At 40.5% G+C, this 20,010-nt stretch overlaps 1 protein-coding gene across 3 annotated transcripts in view; it reads left to right on the forward strand.

The window, feature by feature from the left end:
* LRRC28 (leucine rich repeat containing 28) overlaps positions 1–20,010 on the forward strand; it is a 159,370-nt gene that overhangs the window by 135,918 nt on the left and 3,442 nt on the right. For all 3 annotated transcript variants that reach the window (XM_077762380.1, XM_077762377.1, XM_077762378.1), the window contains 2 exons: positions 1,475–1,650; positions 3,725–3,884. In XM_077762380.1, the coding sequence (XP_077618506.1) occupies positions 1,475–1,650; positions 3,725–3,884 (336 nt within the window). The remainder of the gene's footprint in view (positions 1–1,474; positions 1,651–3,724; positions 3,885–20,010) is intronic.

Here is a 20,010-nt window from a genome sequence, read left to right on the forward strand (position 1 = left end):
CCCCCTCACTCTGTTTTATTATATATTTACCTTTTTATTGTCTGTCTCTCCTCACGATAATAAGGCCCACTGCTGATCTTATATGTGTACCTAACCGGATTTCATGCTCATGTGTATCAAATATCCACATAAACATTCATAGTAGCCCAGCATTGGAAACAGTCCAAATGTTTATCATTACTATACAGCAGTGGAAATGAATAAACTATAGTACATGCGGCAACATGGATGAATCCCAGAAATAGAATGTTGACAAATGGAGCCAGACACAGAAAGTGCCATGTTGTTGAAACAGGGAAAACCAAACAATAATGTCCGAATTTGAAGTACTGGTTGCATTTATGATACAAATTTTTCCCAGTCAGGGGGTCCCAGAGTGGTCTTCCGAGGTTTTTTTCCCTTGAGCTGGGTGGAGAAATTGGTTGAGTGAAATCAGTTGAGTCCGATATTGTCTCCTCTGTAAAACCTTTCCTAATTCCATGAACAGGTGGTCACTGTGTCTTCTCTGAACTAACAGTAGAACAATTATACTGTAATTATTACATTTTCCAAAGGAAGGGGTCATCTTGGTTTGGTTTGGTTTTTGGCTGTTTTACTTTGAGTACCTTTGACTGGTGTCGAGCTGATGCTCTGGAGACATTTTCTGGTAGAAGGAATGAGCAAGTGCAGGAACTTCAAACAAATGAGCCGTGGGCTTCTGCAGCCCACGCCTGTGCCCTCCCATTGCCTGTTTCCAGTTGAGGACAAAGATACTATCTCCTGTTGTATCTGGAGAGCCAAGGTTTGTTGGCACCTGCTTGTCATTAGAGAAGAAAAATCTTGAAACTTTTAAATCTGACCTGGAGGTCAGATGAGGTCAGACTCCTTAGATTTGGCAACCCTGCAGCCGTAGGAACAAAGTCACCTCTGCCTTCTGGTTGAGAAGTGGCCACAGGGCATACGACATAATGTCGTGTATTCACTAGGCTTCACTGTGAATATTTTCCCCACAAGCTTATGGAAGGATCCAAAAATAAATCAAAAGGATCCATCAAAAATCACTTCTCTTTGTAGGGTTTCTTCTCCTGCACAAAAATGCTGTGAAAACAAAGTAGGGAAACTCAACAGAGTACTCTTCTTTCCTTTTAATTTTGAAGATTTCAGCGAACAAGAACTTGGGTAATCAAGTGAGGAGAAGTGGAGCTTCCAGAGCAAATTGTGGGGGTCCTAGGAAGGAAAGTGCCTTCAAAGTGTGTCCTTACTGCAAGTAACTGGCCCTCAGTGGTGCTATAGCTGACTTGCAACTGATGAGTTTACATTTCTGTGCCAGGCTTTATGCAGGAACCCAGGATAGCATCTGTTCACTTTGAAAAGAATTCTGGCAATTCAGCAGCGTCTCAAAAATTTTAATGTATATTTTGATTAACACATTTTTATTGGCATATATATTCTTTTCCTCTTTTGCTAATACTACTGTGAATGTGCCTTTCTGCAGCTGTGGCGCTCCCATTCAAGTTTCCGAGGTGAAGCTGCTTTCCTTTTCATCGGGGCAACTAACCGTTTTCCTGCCTGCTGAGGTGAAGGCCATAGGGACAGAGAAGGATCCTGTCCTGCCCCTGCAGGAACTGGCCATGAGGAGTCTACACCGCACTTGCCACAGTTCCCTTAAAGGTACACGAGGCTTCCCTCTTTTTCTGCCTCTTACTTGGTGAACTTGGAAATCGTGTTTTATGCTGCCTGTCCAGGCATCCATTTTTTTTTTATCGCGGTAAAATTTACCATTTTACCGGTTTTAAACACCCAGTTCGGTGGCATGAAAGACATTCACACTGTTGTGCGAATTACTTTTTATAAATTAAAACAAGAAAGTTGTAATATTTTATCAGCGGCGATCTCTTCAGCACCCCCTACTGACACAGAAGAGCATTTGCTAAAATATGGCCTTCAGTCATAAAGGACAGAGGTTAAAAGTTAAAACTGTGTGGTTCAGGGGCGCCTGGGCGGCTCAGTTCGTTAAGCGTCCGACTTCGGCTCAGGCCATGATCTCACAGCTCATGAGTTCGAGCCCCGCATCGGGCTCTGTGCTGGGACAGCTCAGAGCCTGGAGCCTGCTTCCAATTCTGTGTCTCCTTCTCTCTGCTTCTCCCCCAGCTCACACTCTGTCTCTCTCTCTCTCTCTCTCTCAAAAATAAATAAACATTAAAAAATTTTAATTTAAACTATGGTTTAAGTGAAGGAAATTGGTGTTTGGGAACATGTATCTGGTGGAAGGGAGAAGCCTGGCAGAGGCACTTTCTTTTGTAGGAAAAAAAAATGCAAAGGTCTTATCCTCTAAGCAAACTTGGGTACCTTCCGGCAGGTTTTTTGTCAGGTGGCATCTTTACACCTAAGAAATCATACACGTAAAGGGGAAGAAATATCAGGAGTCTTCGGCAGTATCTCCACAGCCTGTTAACTCTTGGTTTGGAAAGGATTCGGCAGTACTTAGAATTCATAGGTGTGGTGATGTGGGCATCAGAGACGCTTTAAGAAAGCAGTAGGCCATTTTAAGTAAGATACATGTCAAGTATTTAAAATTACTAAATGTTTTGTCTTTGCTTTTTAAAAAAAATCCATACAAAAACATCAACCGTCTAGAAATGGCTGATACNTTTTCAAATTACTAAATGTTTTGTCTTTGCTTTTTTAAAAAAAATCCATACAAAAACATCAACCGTCTAGAAATGGCTGATACAATGTTGAGTTGGATTTTAATACTAAACAGGAAATTGTAATTATTCACCTGTGGGTAAGTTCCGTTTTTATAAATGGTTATTGGTAAGTCCGGACAGATCGAAAGGATGATAAGATCATTTGTATTTCCTTCCCAAAGACGAGTCTGTAGCTTTTAGGTTTCGCCTCATTGTGACCATTTCTCTTCTTTTCTGGATGTTTGCCATCAGTGGGAATCCAGTGTACACTTGTGCTCACGATTGCTGGGCCACCAGGATATTTTGCTTTCAATGTCACTTTTGTATCGCTCAGGCTCAACTGAGAAGGAGGACCCCTCTTTTTTCTTTTTTAATATACTTTATTGTCAAATTGGCTTCTATACAACCCCAAGTGCTCTCCTCCATGCCCATCACACACTTTCCCGTCTCCCCCGCCCCTCATCAACCCTCAGTTTATTCTCTATATTTAAGAGTCTTTTCCTGGAGGCCCCCTCTTTATTAATGACAGCTTTATTAATGAAACAAGGAAAAGCTTGGTTTCATTATTTTTCTTTGATTTGTTTCCCGCTTTCATTCTTTTCAGTAAATAAAAGCTAGCTGGAGTAGTGTGAAATGCCCAGGCGATCTGGGAAGAACTTAATGGAAGTCAGTGTTAGTCTTCGGTGCCAGGCCTTTTTTATTCTTGGCCTCTCACAGAACGTTTTGTCAACCCTCTCTGGGTAAATTAATGCCTTTTTCATCTTTGTCCTTAAAGAATATTTGGTGTTATTCTTTTCTTGCCTCTGCCTCAGGCCAGTTTTTGTTTGCTCTTAAAAGAGCAGATTTAGGTTTCCTCTTAGTATCGAAAAAGTTAAAAAAAAAATCTTTCATTTCCAAACCATGTAGTGCCTATCAGATAACAGTTATTTTCAACATGCAGTACTTTTTAACTAACCAAATGGACTGAGTAACAAAGAAACGTATTTCAAGCCTCGTGTAAGGAAATCTGATTTTTTTTTTTTCTAATTCATGCCTGGTTTTCTCTTGTGTTCCAGATTTGAACTTTCTGTCTCCGATCTCGTTACCCAGAAGCCTCCTGGACCTGCTGCACTGCCCCCTGGGGCACTGTCACCGGTGTAGTGAGCCCATGTTTACGATCGTCTACCCCAAGCTCTTTCCCCTGAGAGAGACGCCGATGGCAAGGCTGCACCAGGGGTAATCATGCCTAAGTGGGCACCAGGGCTTACACCTGGGCGAGGGGCGGAGGCCGCGCAGGGAAGTGCTGTTGAATCAGCTCCTCTCAAGGTGCCCAGGGTGCTTCCTGAGATACAGCTTAAGGAAACAAAAGCACATTCTCAGCATCACAAGAAAACTGGACTTCCCTCTGTTACTTTCTTGGCCGTGTAGAGAAGAGTTTTATTGCATATATTCTTTAGAGTAGCTCGTTCTTGGCCAGGAGCATTTTCCTGCTATTCCGCTATTCACAATAGTCTTGGGGCAATAAGGAATGTCAGAACAAAATATTTGTTATATAATGGGACCAGCCCAGCCCTTGTATTTAATTGGTGTTGCTAACTGAAAGTAGTACATGGCTGAACAGTGTGTGTGTGTGTGTGTTTCTGTTCTGAATTTCTAACACTTCCAAATGCCATTCTCTTGCCACTCTATTTCTTGGCACAGTGCCTTGAATTTGCTAAGTATGTTCACCAAGCAAACACCCCTATACTGGTAGTTTAAAAAAAGAAAACCAGACGATTAAAATTAGGACATCAAATGAAAAATCCTCCATTAGCACAACCTTAGCATATAGATTAGAATGCCTCACGTATCCATCCAGTGGTATTTGGGGTTAGTAACTTTTTCTGAGAACTGGTTACCCGTGTTGAGTGCCAAGGAGCAGTTGCTGTGTAAGCATTTCTGTAGAAAGAGAGCGAGCCCGGGTGGGGGCCCAACCTCTCCGAGCCTCAGATGGGGGAGAGAATATCATGCTGGGTGGGGCGGTCGTGAGGATTATCCAATGATGAAGGTAAATACTCGACACGTAAAGGGCCTTCAACAAGTGGCAGTTACCTTTACCATCGGTGTACCCACTCTCTCCCACAATCGCATTTCTCTCCCTCCTATCCTGAATAACCCTGTTTGTTATACTTTCAGTTCCTGTTTCCATTTTTTGTATTTTTAATGTTTCCTGCTTCATTGTGCCTGCCCGCAAGAAGCTTCCTCCAAACCTTTCGCAGTTTGCTACTTCCAGTCCCACGTGATCACATCTCCAGATTTAGCGGGATTCCATTTAGAGTGGAGTTAAAAGGACTGAGTCAGAGTCTGCGTGTATTACTTCCTACACGAATAAAATCAACAAAATGGAATAGACACAGTGGAGGAGAAGCCATAGTTATTGCATAGCGGCCAGGTGCCCGGGCCCTGCCTCTAGCTCCTGCACTCGGAGACCTTGGGTGGAGGGGTAATATCTCTGAGCTTCATCTTTTCATTAATAAGATGAGCATAATCATAATATCTGTTTAAGGTCATCATGAGGGCAAATGAGATCATTCATGGAAAGAGCCCAGACATGTAATAAATACTAAGTAAATGGTCACTATTTTAATCTATTTTTTTTTTAGCTCAGAGACTTTTAGAAATTTCTTGTGTGTGTGTTTAGCAAATTCTCTTCATATTAGTAAGATATCATCAAAGGATAATCTTAACTAATTCATTAAACTATCATAAAATCCTTATGCATGTTACAGGTTTTTTTTTTTTAATATATATAGAAGACATTTTCTTACTGAAAATATGAAAATGAAAACAATTCCGTATGGTCAGGATACTCTGTCAGTAGCTGATAAAATTCTGAATACCTATTAAAAAGATAAACTTTCTGTTTATCATGGCAGTTAATTTGTGAAAATAAGATAAATTAGATCCTTCAAATGGAGTCATTTTTTGTGTGTGTTATCTTTACATGATTTGGGGAGCTTATTCAGTATATGAATATTTTATTTACTGTTACTTATTTCTCTGCCACAACCTAGAAATTCAGTGTGAATAATCTTAGATTGTTTGGGGACATAGAATATAATAGTATTAGTTTAATAAAATGAATATATCCAGGACATAGGACTTAGGCAGTGCCCCTTTGTTGAGCAAAGCCAGAAGTGCCTGTGTTTATAGCAAAGATGAAATGCCAAGACATAAACATGGCTTTCTGTGGTGAGTTAATGCTAGGGTTGAAATTGAGAGTTTGTGGCTTTCGTTTGGTCCACCAGACTTTGCTCCTTCCCATGTTGCTATGGAGATTGTATTAAAAGCATTGACTTCAGTTTCTATCATAGTCTTGAAAGTACTTTGTTTTGTAACTGAAAACCATATACTTGAATCTTAGTAGCTTGCTGCTGAAAATAAAGTCAATATTTTTAATATCATAAACTAACTCTACAAGGTCTTGATAATATTAGTTTTAAGTTTTATAATATATTCGGTTTAGTTGGCTTTGCTTGTAAAATAATACATTGTATCAGCCAATATCTAAATCATCGTGGACATCTGGCCTTATTTTAAAAGAACATATTGGATATTCTTCTAAAATACCAAGTCCCATGCAAGTGTTAGTTTCAACCTAAATTTAATACAGAGTGAAGCAAAATGAAATTATAGTATTTTGCATAAACAATAGATTCCCATACCTTCAGCTATCTGTAAAAGAGAAGAATGGCTAGTGTATTCATAACTTTGAATCCTTACAGCACATTTTCATTCCCAAAACTTATTGTTCATTTATTAAAATGGAGAACATCAACTTAGAGGGTTGTTTATTATAACAACGTGTTTGGCTTTTCCCTATGCATGTGTGATTTACACAAGTTCTGTATATTCCAATAGGAAATCAGGTTACCCAAGGTTTTTCAGAGCTGTCTGTTAATTTGCTAGGAATGCCACAGCATTTAAAATGCCACAAAACTGGATGTCTTAAATAATAGGATATCCATCATCTCACGGCTCTGAAGGCTGGAAGTCTGAAGTGGGTGTGTTGGTGGGGTAGGTTCCTTCGGACAGCTGTGAGGGAAGGGTCTGTTCCAGGCGTCTCTCCTTGGCTTGGAGATAGATGGCTGTCTTCTCCCTTTGTCTTCACATCATCTTCTCTCTCTGTCTCTCTCTGTATCTAAACTTCCCCTTCCTATAAGGACACCAGAAATACTCCATTAGGGCCCACTCTGGTGGGCTTTAATCCTCCCTCAACTAATTACACCTAAAGTGATCCTGTTTCCAAATAATGTCACTGCATTACTCTGCTCGGGCCTCCATTACTCTGCTTGGGCCGCTGTTAACTGTGCTCGGGCCGCCGTGACAACAGAAATTTATTTCCTCACAGTTCTTAGGCCAGAAGTCTGAAATTGGGGTGCACATGGTCAGGTTGTGGGGGAGAGCTTTTTTCTTGGTTTGCAGATGGCCACTTTTTGGCCGCCCCACATGGCAGAGAGCTTGTGAGCACATGCGCACAGATCAGGACTTCATCATATGAATTTGAGAGGACACACTTGAACCCCTAACAATCTGGTCCAAAAACTCATGTTCTTCTCACATGCAAAATTCATCCTATCCCAACACCCCCCAAATCCTAACCAATTCCAACATCAACTCATAAGTTCAAAATCTCATCTTTTTCTTTTTAAAGTTTTATTTATTTTTGAGGGAGCGGGGGGAGGGGGGGAGAGAGAATGTAATCAGGGGAAGGGCAGAGAGAGAGGGAGACAGAATTCCAAGCAGGCTCCGAGCTGTCAGTGGCTCGATCCCACAAACCATGAGATCATGACCTAAGCCGAAGTCAGACACTTCATCGGTTGTTCAGACGTTCCAGTTCAAAATCTCGTTTTAAATAACTAAGTCAGGTATGGATAAAACTTGGGTATAATACTTCCTGGGGCAGGACTCCTCTCCACTCATGATCCAGGTTATCTGCTCCAATATGCAATGTTTGCACAGGCATAGGATAGACCTTCCATTGCCAAAGGGGGAACATCCAAGGGTAATGAACTCCAAACAAGTCCAGAACCTAAAAGGGCAACTTCCATTAGGTTTTCATGCTTGAGAATAATGTTCTCTGGCTAGACACTCTGTCCTTTGGGCCCACCAGGGTGGTGGTCCTACCCCTCAGCCTTGGGTGGGGCTCTGCCCTCTAAAGCCCAGGAAGTTGCCCTTCGGGCCCGGAATTGATGAGGTTGCCCCATCCCGAGGGTCATTCTTCCCTTTTCCTCAATGGCACTATTGGCCCTTTCCTGCCTGGAGAATCCCAGGAGCCAGACAGCCCTTCTTCATTCTGGCCCATCTCTGTCCCCCTTCAGCCCAGGCTGCGTCAGCGTTTCTGCCAGAATGGTTGAGCATGCAGTCAGTTGGGCGTCTGACTTCGGCTTAGGTCATGATCTCACAGTCTGTGGGTTTGAGCCCCGTGTCGGGCTCTGTGCTGGCGGCTCAGAGCCTGGAGCCTGCTTCAGATTNATTAAAAAAAAAAAAAAAAGAATGGTTGAGCATGTAAATTGTCATCCAGTCATACCCTTGGTGTTCTCTCCAGAGCAAGCTTTCTCATATTTTATAATATGGATAGGCTGAGAATTTTCCAAATCTTCAAGTTCCGGTTCCTTTTTGCCTAACCGGTCCCTCAACTTAGCTCCCTCCTCTAACAATGTACTGGAAGTAGCAAGGAGAAACCAGGCCACACCTTGTCCTAGACCTCACCAAACACACCTTCAAAACTCGTATTCCTGGTGGCCTTCTGGTCATGATGATGTATGTATTCTCTAAGGCAGCAGAAGCTTTTTCCATGGCTCCCCTCTTTCCTTTGTGAGCCTCACCAGCTACGCTTTAGTGTCTTTGTCTCTGCCAACAGTTTCTTCAGGGCAGTGTAGACTTTTTGACCATGTAGCTCAGAACTCTTCCGGTCCTCTACCCCTTAACCAATTTCAGAGCCACTTCTGGATTTTTTAAGAATTTGTTACAGCAGCTTCTTGCTTTCCAGTAGCTAAATCTGTATTAGTTAAGGGTTCTTTCAAAAAACAGAACCTAGATTTATATCTGTATATATAGAGCGAGATTGATTGATTTTAAGGAATTGACTCACAACTGTGGGGGCAAGCAAGTCCAAAACTACAGGGCAGACTGGCAGGCGTGGAATTCAGAAAGAGTTGATGTTGCAGTCTTGAGTCTAAATTCTGCAGGGCATAGACTTGAAACTCAAGCAGGATTGTACTGCTATCCTGAAGAAAAAAGTGTTTCTACTTCTTTGCTCAGTCAGTAAGGCCTTCAACTAATTGGACAAGGCCCACCCACAAGGTGAAGCATCATCTACTTTACTCAAAGTCTACTGATTTAAATGTTAATCGCATCTAAAAAATACTTATACAGCAACATCTAGATTGGTGTTTGACCAAACATCTGAGCAGCATGGCATAGCCAAGTTGACACATAAATTAACCATCATAGACATTTAAAAGGTTTCATTTAAATCAGCAGGATGTTTTGGGACCAGGACCTTCAAATGGCCCAGATTCCCAGTGGCTCTTAGCATATCACTGGGTGTGCAAGCAGGTTTTGGTGTGGTAACATCTCTGCTTTTGTGCAATGAGGCGTTAGGCTGGAATGGAAAGAACTTACTGCCTTGGGGGTCAGGAGATCCCTGTTGGAAGCTATATTACTTCTCTTAGTACTGTAAGATGGGAAGTACTGTAAGTACCATAAGATAGGTACTATTACTAGATTGAATCATGGCAGTCCTGTGCCTTGGCACTTACATGTGGTTCAACCTAAAATAATCTCCAATTTATAGGAGATGAAGAGGGTGGGACTGAGGCACAAGAAGATTGGAAACAGAGTCAGGGTCTCATAGGAGAGCTGGAATTTGATCCCTAGCAGTCTGGCCCCAAATCTCTATTTTAGACACTATGTTGCTATTAGGTACTAAGTGAATCACTGTAGAGCGTGAAGAAATTTTGAAGAGACGCTCAGAAATACAAAATAAAGATATGCTCTAATATTCTGAGCAAGATACTTTTGAAAGGTTTGTCTGTGTGTGGGTGATACGTGTGTGTCTCTGTGTCTGCATTAAGAATGTACATCCAGCTCATAACTATGGTTATCTTGGGAGGGAAGAAAGTGGGGCATATGGTAGTCAGGGGAGACTTTAAGTTCCAATTCAATATACTATAGGATCATTTGAATATTTTCAGTGAGGATATATGTTTACAAATACATAAAAACCAACAATTTGAAAAAATGTGTATCTAGAGGGATTTTTTTTTTAATGCTTTGCTTAAAACTTTATACAGGTTAAAAAAGAAAAGATTCTAGGGGCAGCTGGGTGGCTCAGTCAGTTGAGCATCCAACTCTTGATATTAGGGTTCATGGGATCGAGCCCGACGTCAGGTGCTGTGTTGACAGCTTGGGATTCTCTCTCTCCCTCTCTCTCTCTGCCCTTCCCCACTTGCACATGCTCTCCCTCAAAATAAATTAATAAAATATTAAAAATAAGTAAATTATCAAAAAAATACTCATCCCATATTTCTACCGGATTGTCTTTATCTATTCGCCCATCAGCGGAAACTAAGGTTGTGTTCATATCTAGGATATTGGGAATAATGCCTTAATGAACATGAGAGTGCAGGTTGTTTCTTTGAGACTCTGATTTCAGTTCTTTTGGTTATATACTCAAGTGGGATTTCTGGATCATAGGACAGTTATATTTTAATTTTTTGGATGAACAGCCATACTATTTTCGATAGCAGCTGCGGCATTTTACATTCCCAACAAAAGTATACAAGGATTCCAGTTTCTCTGTATCTTTACCAACACATTATTGTTTGGTTGGTTGTTTGGTTTGTTTTTTGTTTTTATAATAACGATCCTAATAGGTTTGAGGTGATGCCTCACTGTGATTTGAGGTGTATTTCCCTGATGCTTAGCAATGTTGAGAATCTTTTCATGGATCTGTTGGCCATTTGTATGTCATTGGAGAAATGTCTGTGTATAGTGCTTTGCCCATTTTTTTTAATTTTTATTTTTGAGAGAGAGAGAGAGAGCATGAGCAGGGGAGGGTCAGAGAGAGGGAGTCACAGAATCTGAAGACATGCTCCAGGCTCTGAGCTAGCTGTCAGCACAGAGCCCAACGCGGGGCTCGAACCCATGAACCGTGAGATCATGATCTGAGCTGAAGTCGGACACTTAACCAACTGAGCCACCCAGGTGCCCCGTGCTTTGCCCATTTTTAAATCAGATTATTTTTTCCTATTGAGTTATAGGTGCTCCATGTATATTTTGGATATTAACCACATCATCAAATAATGGGGTTCTCCAATATTTTTTCCCATTTCCTAAGTTGCTTTTTCTTTTTGTTTCCTTCTGCTGTGTGGCAGCTTTTTAGTTTGACGCAGTCCCACTCACCTATTTCTGCTTTTGTTGCTGTGCTTTTGGTGTCATGTTCAAGAATTCATTGCAGGGGCACGTGGGTGGCTCAGTCAGTTGCGCATTGGTCCAACTCTTGGTTTCCGTTCTGGCCATGATCTCGTGGTTTTGTGAGTTTGAGCCCCACATCGGGCTCTGTGCCGACAACACAGAGCCTGCTTGGGATTTTCTCTCTCCTTCCCACTCTGCCCCTTCCCCATTCGCTCTGTCTCTGTTTCTCTCAAAAATAAATGAATGAACTTAAAACAAATAATTCATTGTCAAGACCAATGTCAAGAAGCTTTCTCCTGATGTTTTCTTCTAGTAGTTTTATAGTCTCAGGTCTTACATGTAAGTCTTTAATCGATCTTGAGTTGATCTTTTTATGTCTGTTGTAAGATAAGGGTCCACTTTCTTTTGCATGTGGATATCCAATTTCCGTGCACCATTTTTTGAGGAGACTGTTTTTCCCGTTGTATATTCTTGGCTTCCTTGTTGGAAGATCAGTTAACAGTTTTGTGTGGGTCTATTTCTAGGCTATCTGTTCTGTTCCATTTGTCTGTGTATCTGTCTTTATGCCACTATCATACTGTTTTGATTACTGTAGCTTTGTAAAATATTTTGAAGACAGGAAATGGGATGCCTCCAGCTTTGTTCTTTCTCAAGATTTGCTTGGCCGTTTGGGATCTTTTGATGGCTCCCTGTGAGTTTTAGGAATTTTTTTTTCTCTTCCTGTTAAAAATGCTATTGGAGTTAACTTCCAAATAGCTCAGAGTAACTCATCCACTCATTTATTAATTGTCCAGTTAGCAGATAATGCAGCGAGCAGCCCTGGCACCAGAGCACTGTGGGAGGTAAGGACACCATGACTTCAGTCAGCTGCTTTCAAGCTCTGATGAGGAGTTTGGTTTTCTTCAGGAATTCTCCTTGGTCTTTTAGGTCAGAGTGTTTACGTGAGAGGGCGAGCTGTCCGGGTGACTTTTGTGCCTTAGGATGGAGGCCTGTGAGAGGCACGCAGAACTCATTGTCTTCTGGCTTCCCTCAGTCTTTCAGGACAACTTAATACTCTCTTCTCCCACTCACTGTAGTTTATCTGTAAATAATCTCTTCTAATTCTTATATGGTTAAATCACATATGAAGGGTTTCTCCTTGCATTACCCTTGCTTTTTATGGCCATTACTTTCTTCTGCAAAACCAGTTAACATCATTTGCTTACTTGTATTTGGGATTTTTTTTCCTTTAGCCAAAGCCTTTTCATTGGCAGGCACCCTCCGACTTGGGAAACTTTGCACAGGTAAAGTGCTCTTCAACAAATTAAGTAAGTTGTTCTTCACTGTTTTTTCCTCCTCGTATCACTCAGTAATTGTGCGTTGACCATCTGCGACGTGCCAAAGTCTGTATCAGGTACTGGGGATTCAGCTCTGACCACACCACCTGGTAACTTCTTCCCCCATGTGTATTTCACCCCTGACATTCCAGGGCATGGGCCGATCAAGAAGAGAAGCCAGTATGTAATATTGAAGCCTCTAGGTCTGCACACAGGATCTTTCCATGAGAGACAGTCACTGTTAACATAAATGGAACAAGCAGATACAATATGTTATGAGATGATTCTCCCTTAAGTTAATTTTTGTACAGGTCTGAGATCTCATCTCATCAACTCTGTCTACTAAATATTATTTTTCTTCTGGCTTGAATTTCTCTGTGAGTCAAGGATATGCCTTGTGCTTTTTGTTTCTAATCAGGAAACACGTTTGCAAAGAAAATACCATATTTCTTATGATTTTTTGGGGGGGCTCCAGAATGTGCCAACCACATTGTGATTTTTTTTAAGAATAGTGGTATTTCTGTATTTTAAAACTAAGCTGAAATGCTCTTTCTCCTGTCTTGCCTATAAATAAGAGATTCTAAAGCAACAAATGTCATGTCTGATGTTCTTTATAGAATGTACTAGCCTCTTTTTCCTAACTATAGATTTTATTGCTTAGCTCAGAATTTCTCTGTTAAGGGGCACCTGGGTGGCTCAGTCGGTTAAGCATCCGACTTCGGCTCAGGTTCTCATCTCCCGGTTCGTGGGTTCGAGCCCCGCTTCGTGCTCTGTGCTGACAGCTCGGAGCCTGCTTCAGATTCTGTGTCTTCCTCTCTCTCTGCCCCTCCCTGCCTCCAGCTCTGTTCCTCTCTGTCTCAAAAATAAATAAACTTTAAAAAAATTAAAAAAAAAAAAAAAGAATTTCTCCCTTAAAACTATCATGTCCCCAGTGCCACAGCTCAGGAATATTAAAGGATCAAACCAGCACAAATCCATTGTTAAGGCTATAGGCTTGGTGTCCTTATAACAACTTAGATCATTAATGCAGCAAGTAGGTACAATATGTTGTCAGATGAATCTCCCAAAAGTCGTAAGTCCACGCAGTTGGAGTTTTTGTAGAACAAATGGGACACCTCCAGGTTACCCACCACACCCCCTTGAGCCTTATAAGGAGTTAATAATGATCCAGTGGGTACTATGCTTCAGTAAGTAAAAATAACTAACTAAATAAGTAAATAATAAAAAAATTTATGGAGTTGGATTCTTTTGCTTAGGACCTTTATTTTTAAAAATTCAGTGGCATGAAATGTATTATTTCTATGAGTGATTTTCATGTAGCATAATTATTATTATTTTTTTAAGCCCAGAGAGTTAGGTTGAGATAGCGGATCCTCAAAAATCCACTTATCACTTAAGATCATTTTGTGTCTTAGGTTTCCTTTCAATTGCAATTTATACAAATATACCCATTCTGGTGTGTGGAGCAAATTATCTGAAATAGGGTTCTAACCCACTTTAATTTTTTTTTTTTTAGTTAAGGTAATACAAAGTATCTAAGGACTTAAATTTTATATAATTTCCTGATTTAAGAAAATCTCAAAAGTGATGCTTGCCTTTTCATTCTCTTGAGTGTAATTCGCAAAGCAGAAGGTTTTGATTTTGATGGAGTCAGATTTATCCACTTTAATTTTATAGTTAGTGCTTTTTATGTCCTAAGAAATCTTTACCTGCCCCAAGGTCATAAGTGAGTTCTCTATTCTGTTGATCTGTGTCTGTCTCTCAGTCAATGCCAAACTGTGTTGATTCTGTAGTTATGTATTAGGCCTTAATATCAGATAAAGTGCTACTTCTACTTTATTCTTCCTTTTCAAGATTGTGTTAACTCTTCTAGGGTTTCTGCATTTCCATATAAATTTTAGAAGCTTATCTTTGTCTAAAAAAAAACTTCGTGCTGGATTTTGAAAAGAATTGCATTCAATCTATAGATCAACTTGGAGAGAATTAATATCTTCGCTATGTTGAGTCTTCTGCTCTATGAATACTATGTCTTTCCATTTATTTAAGTACTCTTTTATTTCTTTCATCAATATTTAATAACTTTCAGCATAGAGGGCCTTAAATGTTTTGTTACATTTATACCCAAGTGTCCCACTTTCTTTATGTGACTATAAATGATATTATACTTTAAAATTCCACTTTCCATGTGTTCATTGTTAGTATGTGAAAATGTGATTCATTTTTGTATTTCGGCCTTATGTGCCTGCAACGCTTCTGAACTTGCTTAAAGGTCTAGGAGTATATTTGTACATCCCTTGGTGGTTTCTGTAGACAGTCATATCATGTCATCTGAAAGTAGAAATAGTTTTATTTCTCCCCCTTCCATTCTGCATGTCTTTTATTTCTTTTTCTTGCCTTACTGCAGTGGTTAAAACTTCAAGTACTGTGTTGATTAAGGTGGTGAAAGTAGACATCACTATAGAGTATGATGTTAGCAGTAGGTTTTTTTGTAGATTCTAATTATTGAGAAAGATCCCCTCTATTCCTAGTTTGCTGAGGCTTTTTATCATGAATGGATGTTGTATTTTGTCAAATGCTTTCTCTGAGTCCGTTGATACTGTACAATTTTTTTTTCATTCACCAGTTGGTATGGTGGATGAAATTGATTTTCAAATTAAAAAAAAAAACTTTTTAATGTTTATTTAGTTTTGAGAGAGAGAGAGACAGAGCATGAGCAGGGGAAGGGCAGAGAGAGAAAGACACACACACAGAATCCAAAGCAGGCTCCAGGCTCTAAGCTATCAGCACAGAGCCTGACACAGGGCTCAAACTCATGAACTATGAGATCATGACCTGAGCCGAAGTCAGACACTTAGCCTACTGAGCCAACCAGGCACCCCAATTTTCAAATATTAAACCAGCCCTACATACCCAGAATAACCCCACCTGGTCATAGTATATAGCTCTTTTTATACTTCTCCGTATTAATTTAATACTTTGTTGAGGATTTTTTATATCTGTGTTCATGAAAGATGGTCTGTAGTTTTCTGGTTTGAACTCTCTGGCTTTAGAGTCAGAGTAATACTGGCCTCATAAAATGAGCTGGGAAATGTTCCTCCTCTTCTGTTTCTTTGCAAGAGACTGTGTAAAAATTTCTCTTAACTCTTCTTTAAATGTTTGATAGAATTCTTCAGTGAAATTGTCTGGGCCTGGAGATTTCTTTTCTTTTTATAATTACAAAGCCAATTTCTTTCATAGTTATAGGCCTATTCCAGTTGGTTATTTCATATTGGTTGAGTGTTAGTAGTTTGTAGTTTTCAAGGAATCCATCTATTTCTTCTCAACTCACAAATTTATGACTATGAAGTGGTTTATAATAGTCTCATCTTTTTAGTGGCCTCAGGGTCTGTACTGTTAATACCTGTTTCATTTCTTACTTTGAGAGCCTTATGTTTATCTTTGTTAATCTTCCTAAAGATGTTATCAATTTTATTGATCTTCTTAATCCTCGTGAAATTTTCAATTTCATTGATTTATTATTGCTTCCTTCTGGTTGCTTTGGGTTTACTTTGCCTTTGGCGGACAGGGGTTAGGATAGAAGCTCAGATTATTGATTTGAGACCTTTCCTTTTTAACATAAGCATTACATACTATAAATTTCTCAGCACTGCTTTACCATCTCAAAATTTTTGATATGTTGTCTTTTCATTTTCATTCAGTTCATGTGAGTTTTTATATCCTTTGAGACTGCCTCTTTAATCCATGGGAAAGTAGTCATTTAACCCATAGGTCAAGGAGGGTCAAAGAACTGTGTTATTTTATTTCCACATTTGGAAATCTTCCAGTTGTCTTTCTGTTAGAGATTTCTAATTTGATTCCATTATGGATGAGAACATGCTCTGTGATTTTTACTTACTTTAAAGTGTTCTGCATTCTCAGACTTCCTGATGGAAGCTCAGGTTACTGATTTTAGAGCTTCCTTCTTTTCTAATACATGTGTTTAGTGTGCTATGAGCTTCCCTTTAACACTTTTTCTGCTGCATCCCAGTTTTTTTTTTTGTTTTGTTTTGTTTTTTCCACCATTTTTATTGTGTTTATTTATTTTTTTTACAAATAGTTTATGGTCAAATTAGTTTCCACATAACACCCAGTGCTCATCCCCACAAGTNTATGGACACTTAGGCTCATCCCACAGTTTTTTGATAGGTTGTATTTCATTTTCATTCAGTTCAAAATATTTTTTAAGTTTCTTTATTTTGAGAGAGAGAGAGAGAAAATGTATTTCAAAATACATTTTGAAAATGTATTTCATTTTCATTCAGTTCAAAATATTTTTTAAGTTTCTTTATTTTGAGAGAGAGAGAGAGAGAGAACGTGAACAAGCAGAAGAGGGGCAGAGAGAGGGAGAAAGAATTCCGACACGGGGCTCAAGCCCAAGAGCCATGAAATCATAACCTGAGCCGAAATCAAGAGTCACATGTTTAACCGACTGAGCCACCCATGCTCCCCCAGTGCGAAATATTTTTATTTCTATAGAGACCTATTCTTTCACCCATGTATTATTTAGAATTTAATTTTTAAAGTTTCAAATATTTGGGGATTGTTCCACCTGTCTTTCTGTTACTGATTTCTAGTTTAATTCCAGTTGTGGTCTGAGAACAAAGTGTATTTGATTTCTCTTCCTTTAAATTTTTTATGTGCAGTTTTATGTCCTAGAATGTGGTTTGTCTTGAACAGTATTGCACATGAGCTTGAGATGAATGTGTATTTTTCTGTTGTTGGATGGAATATCTGTAAATGTCAGTTAGGTCCAGTTGATTACTGATAACTAACAACTATATTCTCTCCAGTCCTGCTTTCTGGATCTATCAACTACTTAAAGAGCTCTAACAGTGGGTTTGTCTGTTTCTTACACTTCTGTCATGTGCCTTACATGTTTTGTGCCTTACATGTTTTGATGCTCTGTTATTAGGTTCATACACATTTTACATTGTTCTGTCTTGTTGGAGAATTAACACCTGTATCATCTTCTTTTCTATTTTTTAAAATTCTCTGAGAGTTCCAACATCCTTGTCATATCTGGCTCTGATTCTGACGTTCTCTTTGTCTCTTGAACATGTGCTTTTTCTTGCCATATGTCTTGTAATGTTTTGTTGAAAGTCAGATATGTTGTATTGGGTAAAAAAGAACTGAGGTTAGTAGGCATTTAGTGTGAGATTTTATGCTAATCTGGCTAGGAGTTGGGCTGTGTCTAATATTTGCTGTGGTTGTAGGTGCTAAGGCTTCAAAGTCAGATTCCTTTAGTGTCCTTGTTTTAGTCTCCTCATTTGACATTGGACTTCCCTACATACTCCTAAGAGAGTCAGCATCTTGCAGTTGTTTTATTTGTAATCCATTGTTCTTTTTATTTTATTTTTTTAATTTATTTGAGAGAGCAAGTACGAGTGGGGGAGAGGGGCAGCGGGAGAGTGCGAGAATCTCAAGCAGGCTCCGCACTGGGCATGGAGCTCAGCTCTGACACGAGGCTCAATCCCACAACCCTGGGATCGTGACCTGAGCTGAAATCAAGAGTCGGATGCTCGAACAACTAAGCCACCCAGGGCCCCTGTAATTCACTGTTCTTGTGCTGGAAACCAGTTACTCTGGCGGTAAGGTGTGAGAGAGGAAAGTGTGCTGAAGTTTCATGATTATATCTCAGTATTTTAGTGGGTCTGTATTTCTGGGCTGTGACTTTAACAAGTTTTTCTCATGTCTCATAGCTTGTTTTTCCCCCTGAGGTGGAATGGGCAGCCTAGAGGGGGCTGTAGGAACACTGCCCTTCCCCAGCTGGGCTAAGGTTCTGGTAAACTCTTTTCCTCTGGAAGCCGTCCTTTGCTCTGGACGATGCTCTGGGCATGACACATGATAACTACTACTTTCCTCCTCTTGACTGAGTTACAATGGGATTTTTTAAAAAATTTTTACTGTGACAGCCTATAGGATTTCTGTAGGTAAAACCCAAGAATGCGTGTGACAATCCTAAGATTGCAGCCCCAGTATTCTATGATTCTCAGGCTACCCTGTGCTCAGCCTCCAGAAGTTCTAGTGTCTTCTGTCCAGACAAGCAAATCCCAGGCATGACTCTCTAGATTCATCCATGTCTCCAGACTCGGAGGATGCTCTTTGCCCTACACCCTCAGTTCCCTGGGGGCCAGAAGAAAAGTTGTTGGCTTTTAATTTATTCAGCTTGTTCTTATATGAACAGGAGTGATGACTTCTAGGCTCCTTATCAGAGATGAAACTGCATGTGTCCTCTGTACATTTCAGCTCCTTTCAAATTTGTTGAGATATGTTTTATAGCAAAGGATACAGTCTATCCTGGTGAATGTTCCATGGACATTTGGTGGGGGAGGGGAGAGTATTCTGCTGTCATTGGGTGGAATGTTCTATATACGTCAATCAGGTTATTTGGTCAATTGAGTTGTTTGATTTTTCTGTCCTTTTGCTGATTGTCTGCCTAGTAGCTCTGTCCGTTGCTGAGCGCGAGATGGTGAAGTATCCCCTCTAATTGTGGGTTTGTCTGTTTCTCCTTCCAGTGCTGTTATTTAAGACTGCTTTAATGAGATGATTCACATATCATACAATCCGCCTGTTTAAAGTGTATAATTCAGTGGATTTTACTGTATTCGTGGATATGTGCAGCCAGCACCACGGTCCGATTTAGAACGGTTTTCTCGTCCTCCAAGAACCCTCGTACCTTTCGGCTACCACCTCTCTACTCCCCCATGCCCGGCGCGAAGCAACCACTTACTTTCTGCCTCCACAGATTTCTCTGCCCCAGTCCTTCGGCTAGGCTTTTCTTGGCGATTTTTTTTTCACCTGTGCCTGTGGGTGGTTCTGGGTTTCTACAAGCATCTGTCTAGCTATATGGGAGGCGGTAAGGAAACCTAGCGAACCCACTGCTGCCATGTTGCCCTCAAGTCCCAAGGTCCATAGGTTCTCTACACTCAGTCTCTTAGAGTCTTCCTATGCTTATTTGTTGTGTTATAGCCCATTTGTTGTGCTTTAATTGTAAGAGGAAGGGCCCAGAAGGACTGGGCTATTCCATCTTGGCAGAACCAAAGTCCCCAACCAAATATATTTTGTCCCTAAAATCCAAAGAGACCCACAGCGGGTATCTATTTCTTCAAAGTGCAGCTCCGGATGGAACTCTTCTGAAACTTTACCAATGCAGCAGACACCTGGCCCCCTGGAGGATTTCTCTCGCCTTTCTCTCACCTCTAAGTGTCTTAATATGACACTTAGTACATATGTCATATTGTCATGTATGCTTGCTACTTCTAGTTTGTATCCCCCTCATCAATACACACTGTACTGTCTCGGTGAAAGGAATGCCTTCAGGCACTCCCGCGGGTTTTCAGGAGGAGGCTGAGCAAGGGGCAGCACACAGGGTCCACGTCAGAGTTCCCGTTTCTCTAACCTTCAATCTCCTCCGTCCAGACTGGGCAGCGGGAGTTGCAGCCTCACTGTCTCCTTGACTGGCCCAGAGCTTCTGTCACCTATTACAGGTGCTCAGGCTAACACGTTAAATCCTGAGGCCTGTGAGAACACCCGCATTGGCCTGATCC

The sequence above is a fragment of the Crocuta crocuta genome, unplaced genomic scaffold (assembly GCF_008692635.1).
Source record: "Crocuta crocuta isolate KB4526 unplaced genomic scaffold, BGI_CrCroc_1.0 scaffold93, whole genome shotgun sequence".
NCBI classification, from domain to species: Eukaryota; Metazoa; Chordata; class Mammalia; order Carnivora; family Hyaenidae; genus Crocuta; species Crocuta crocuta.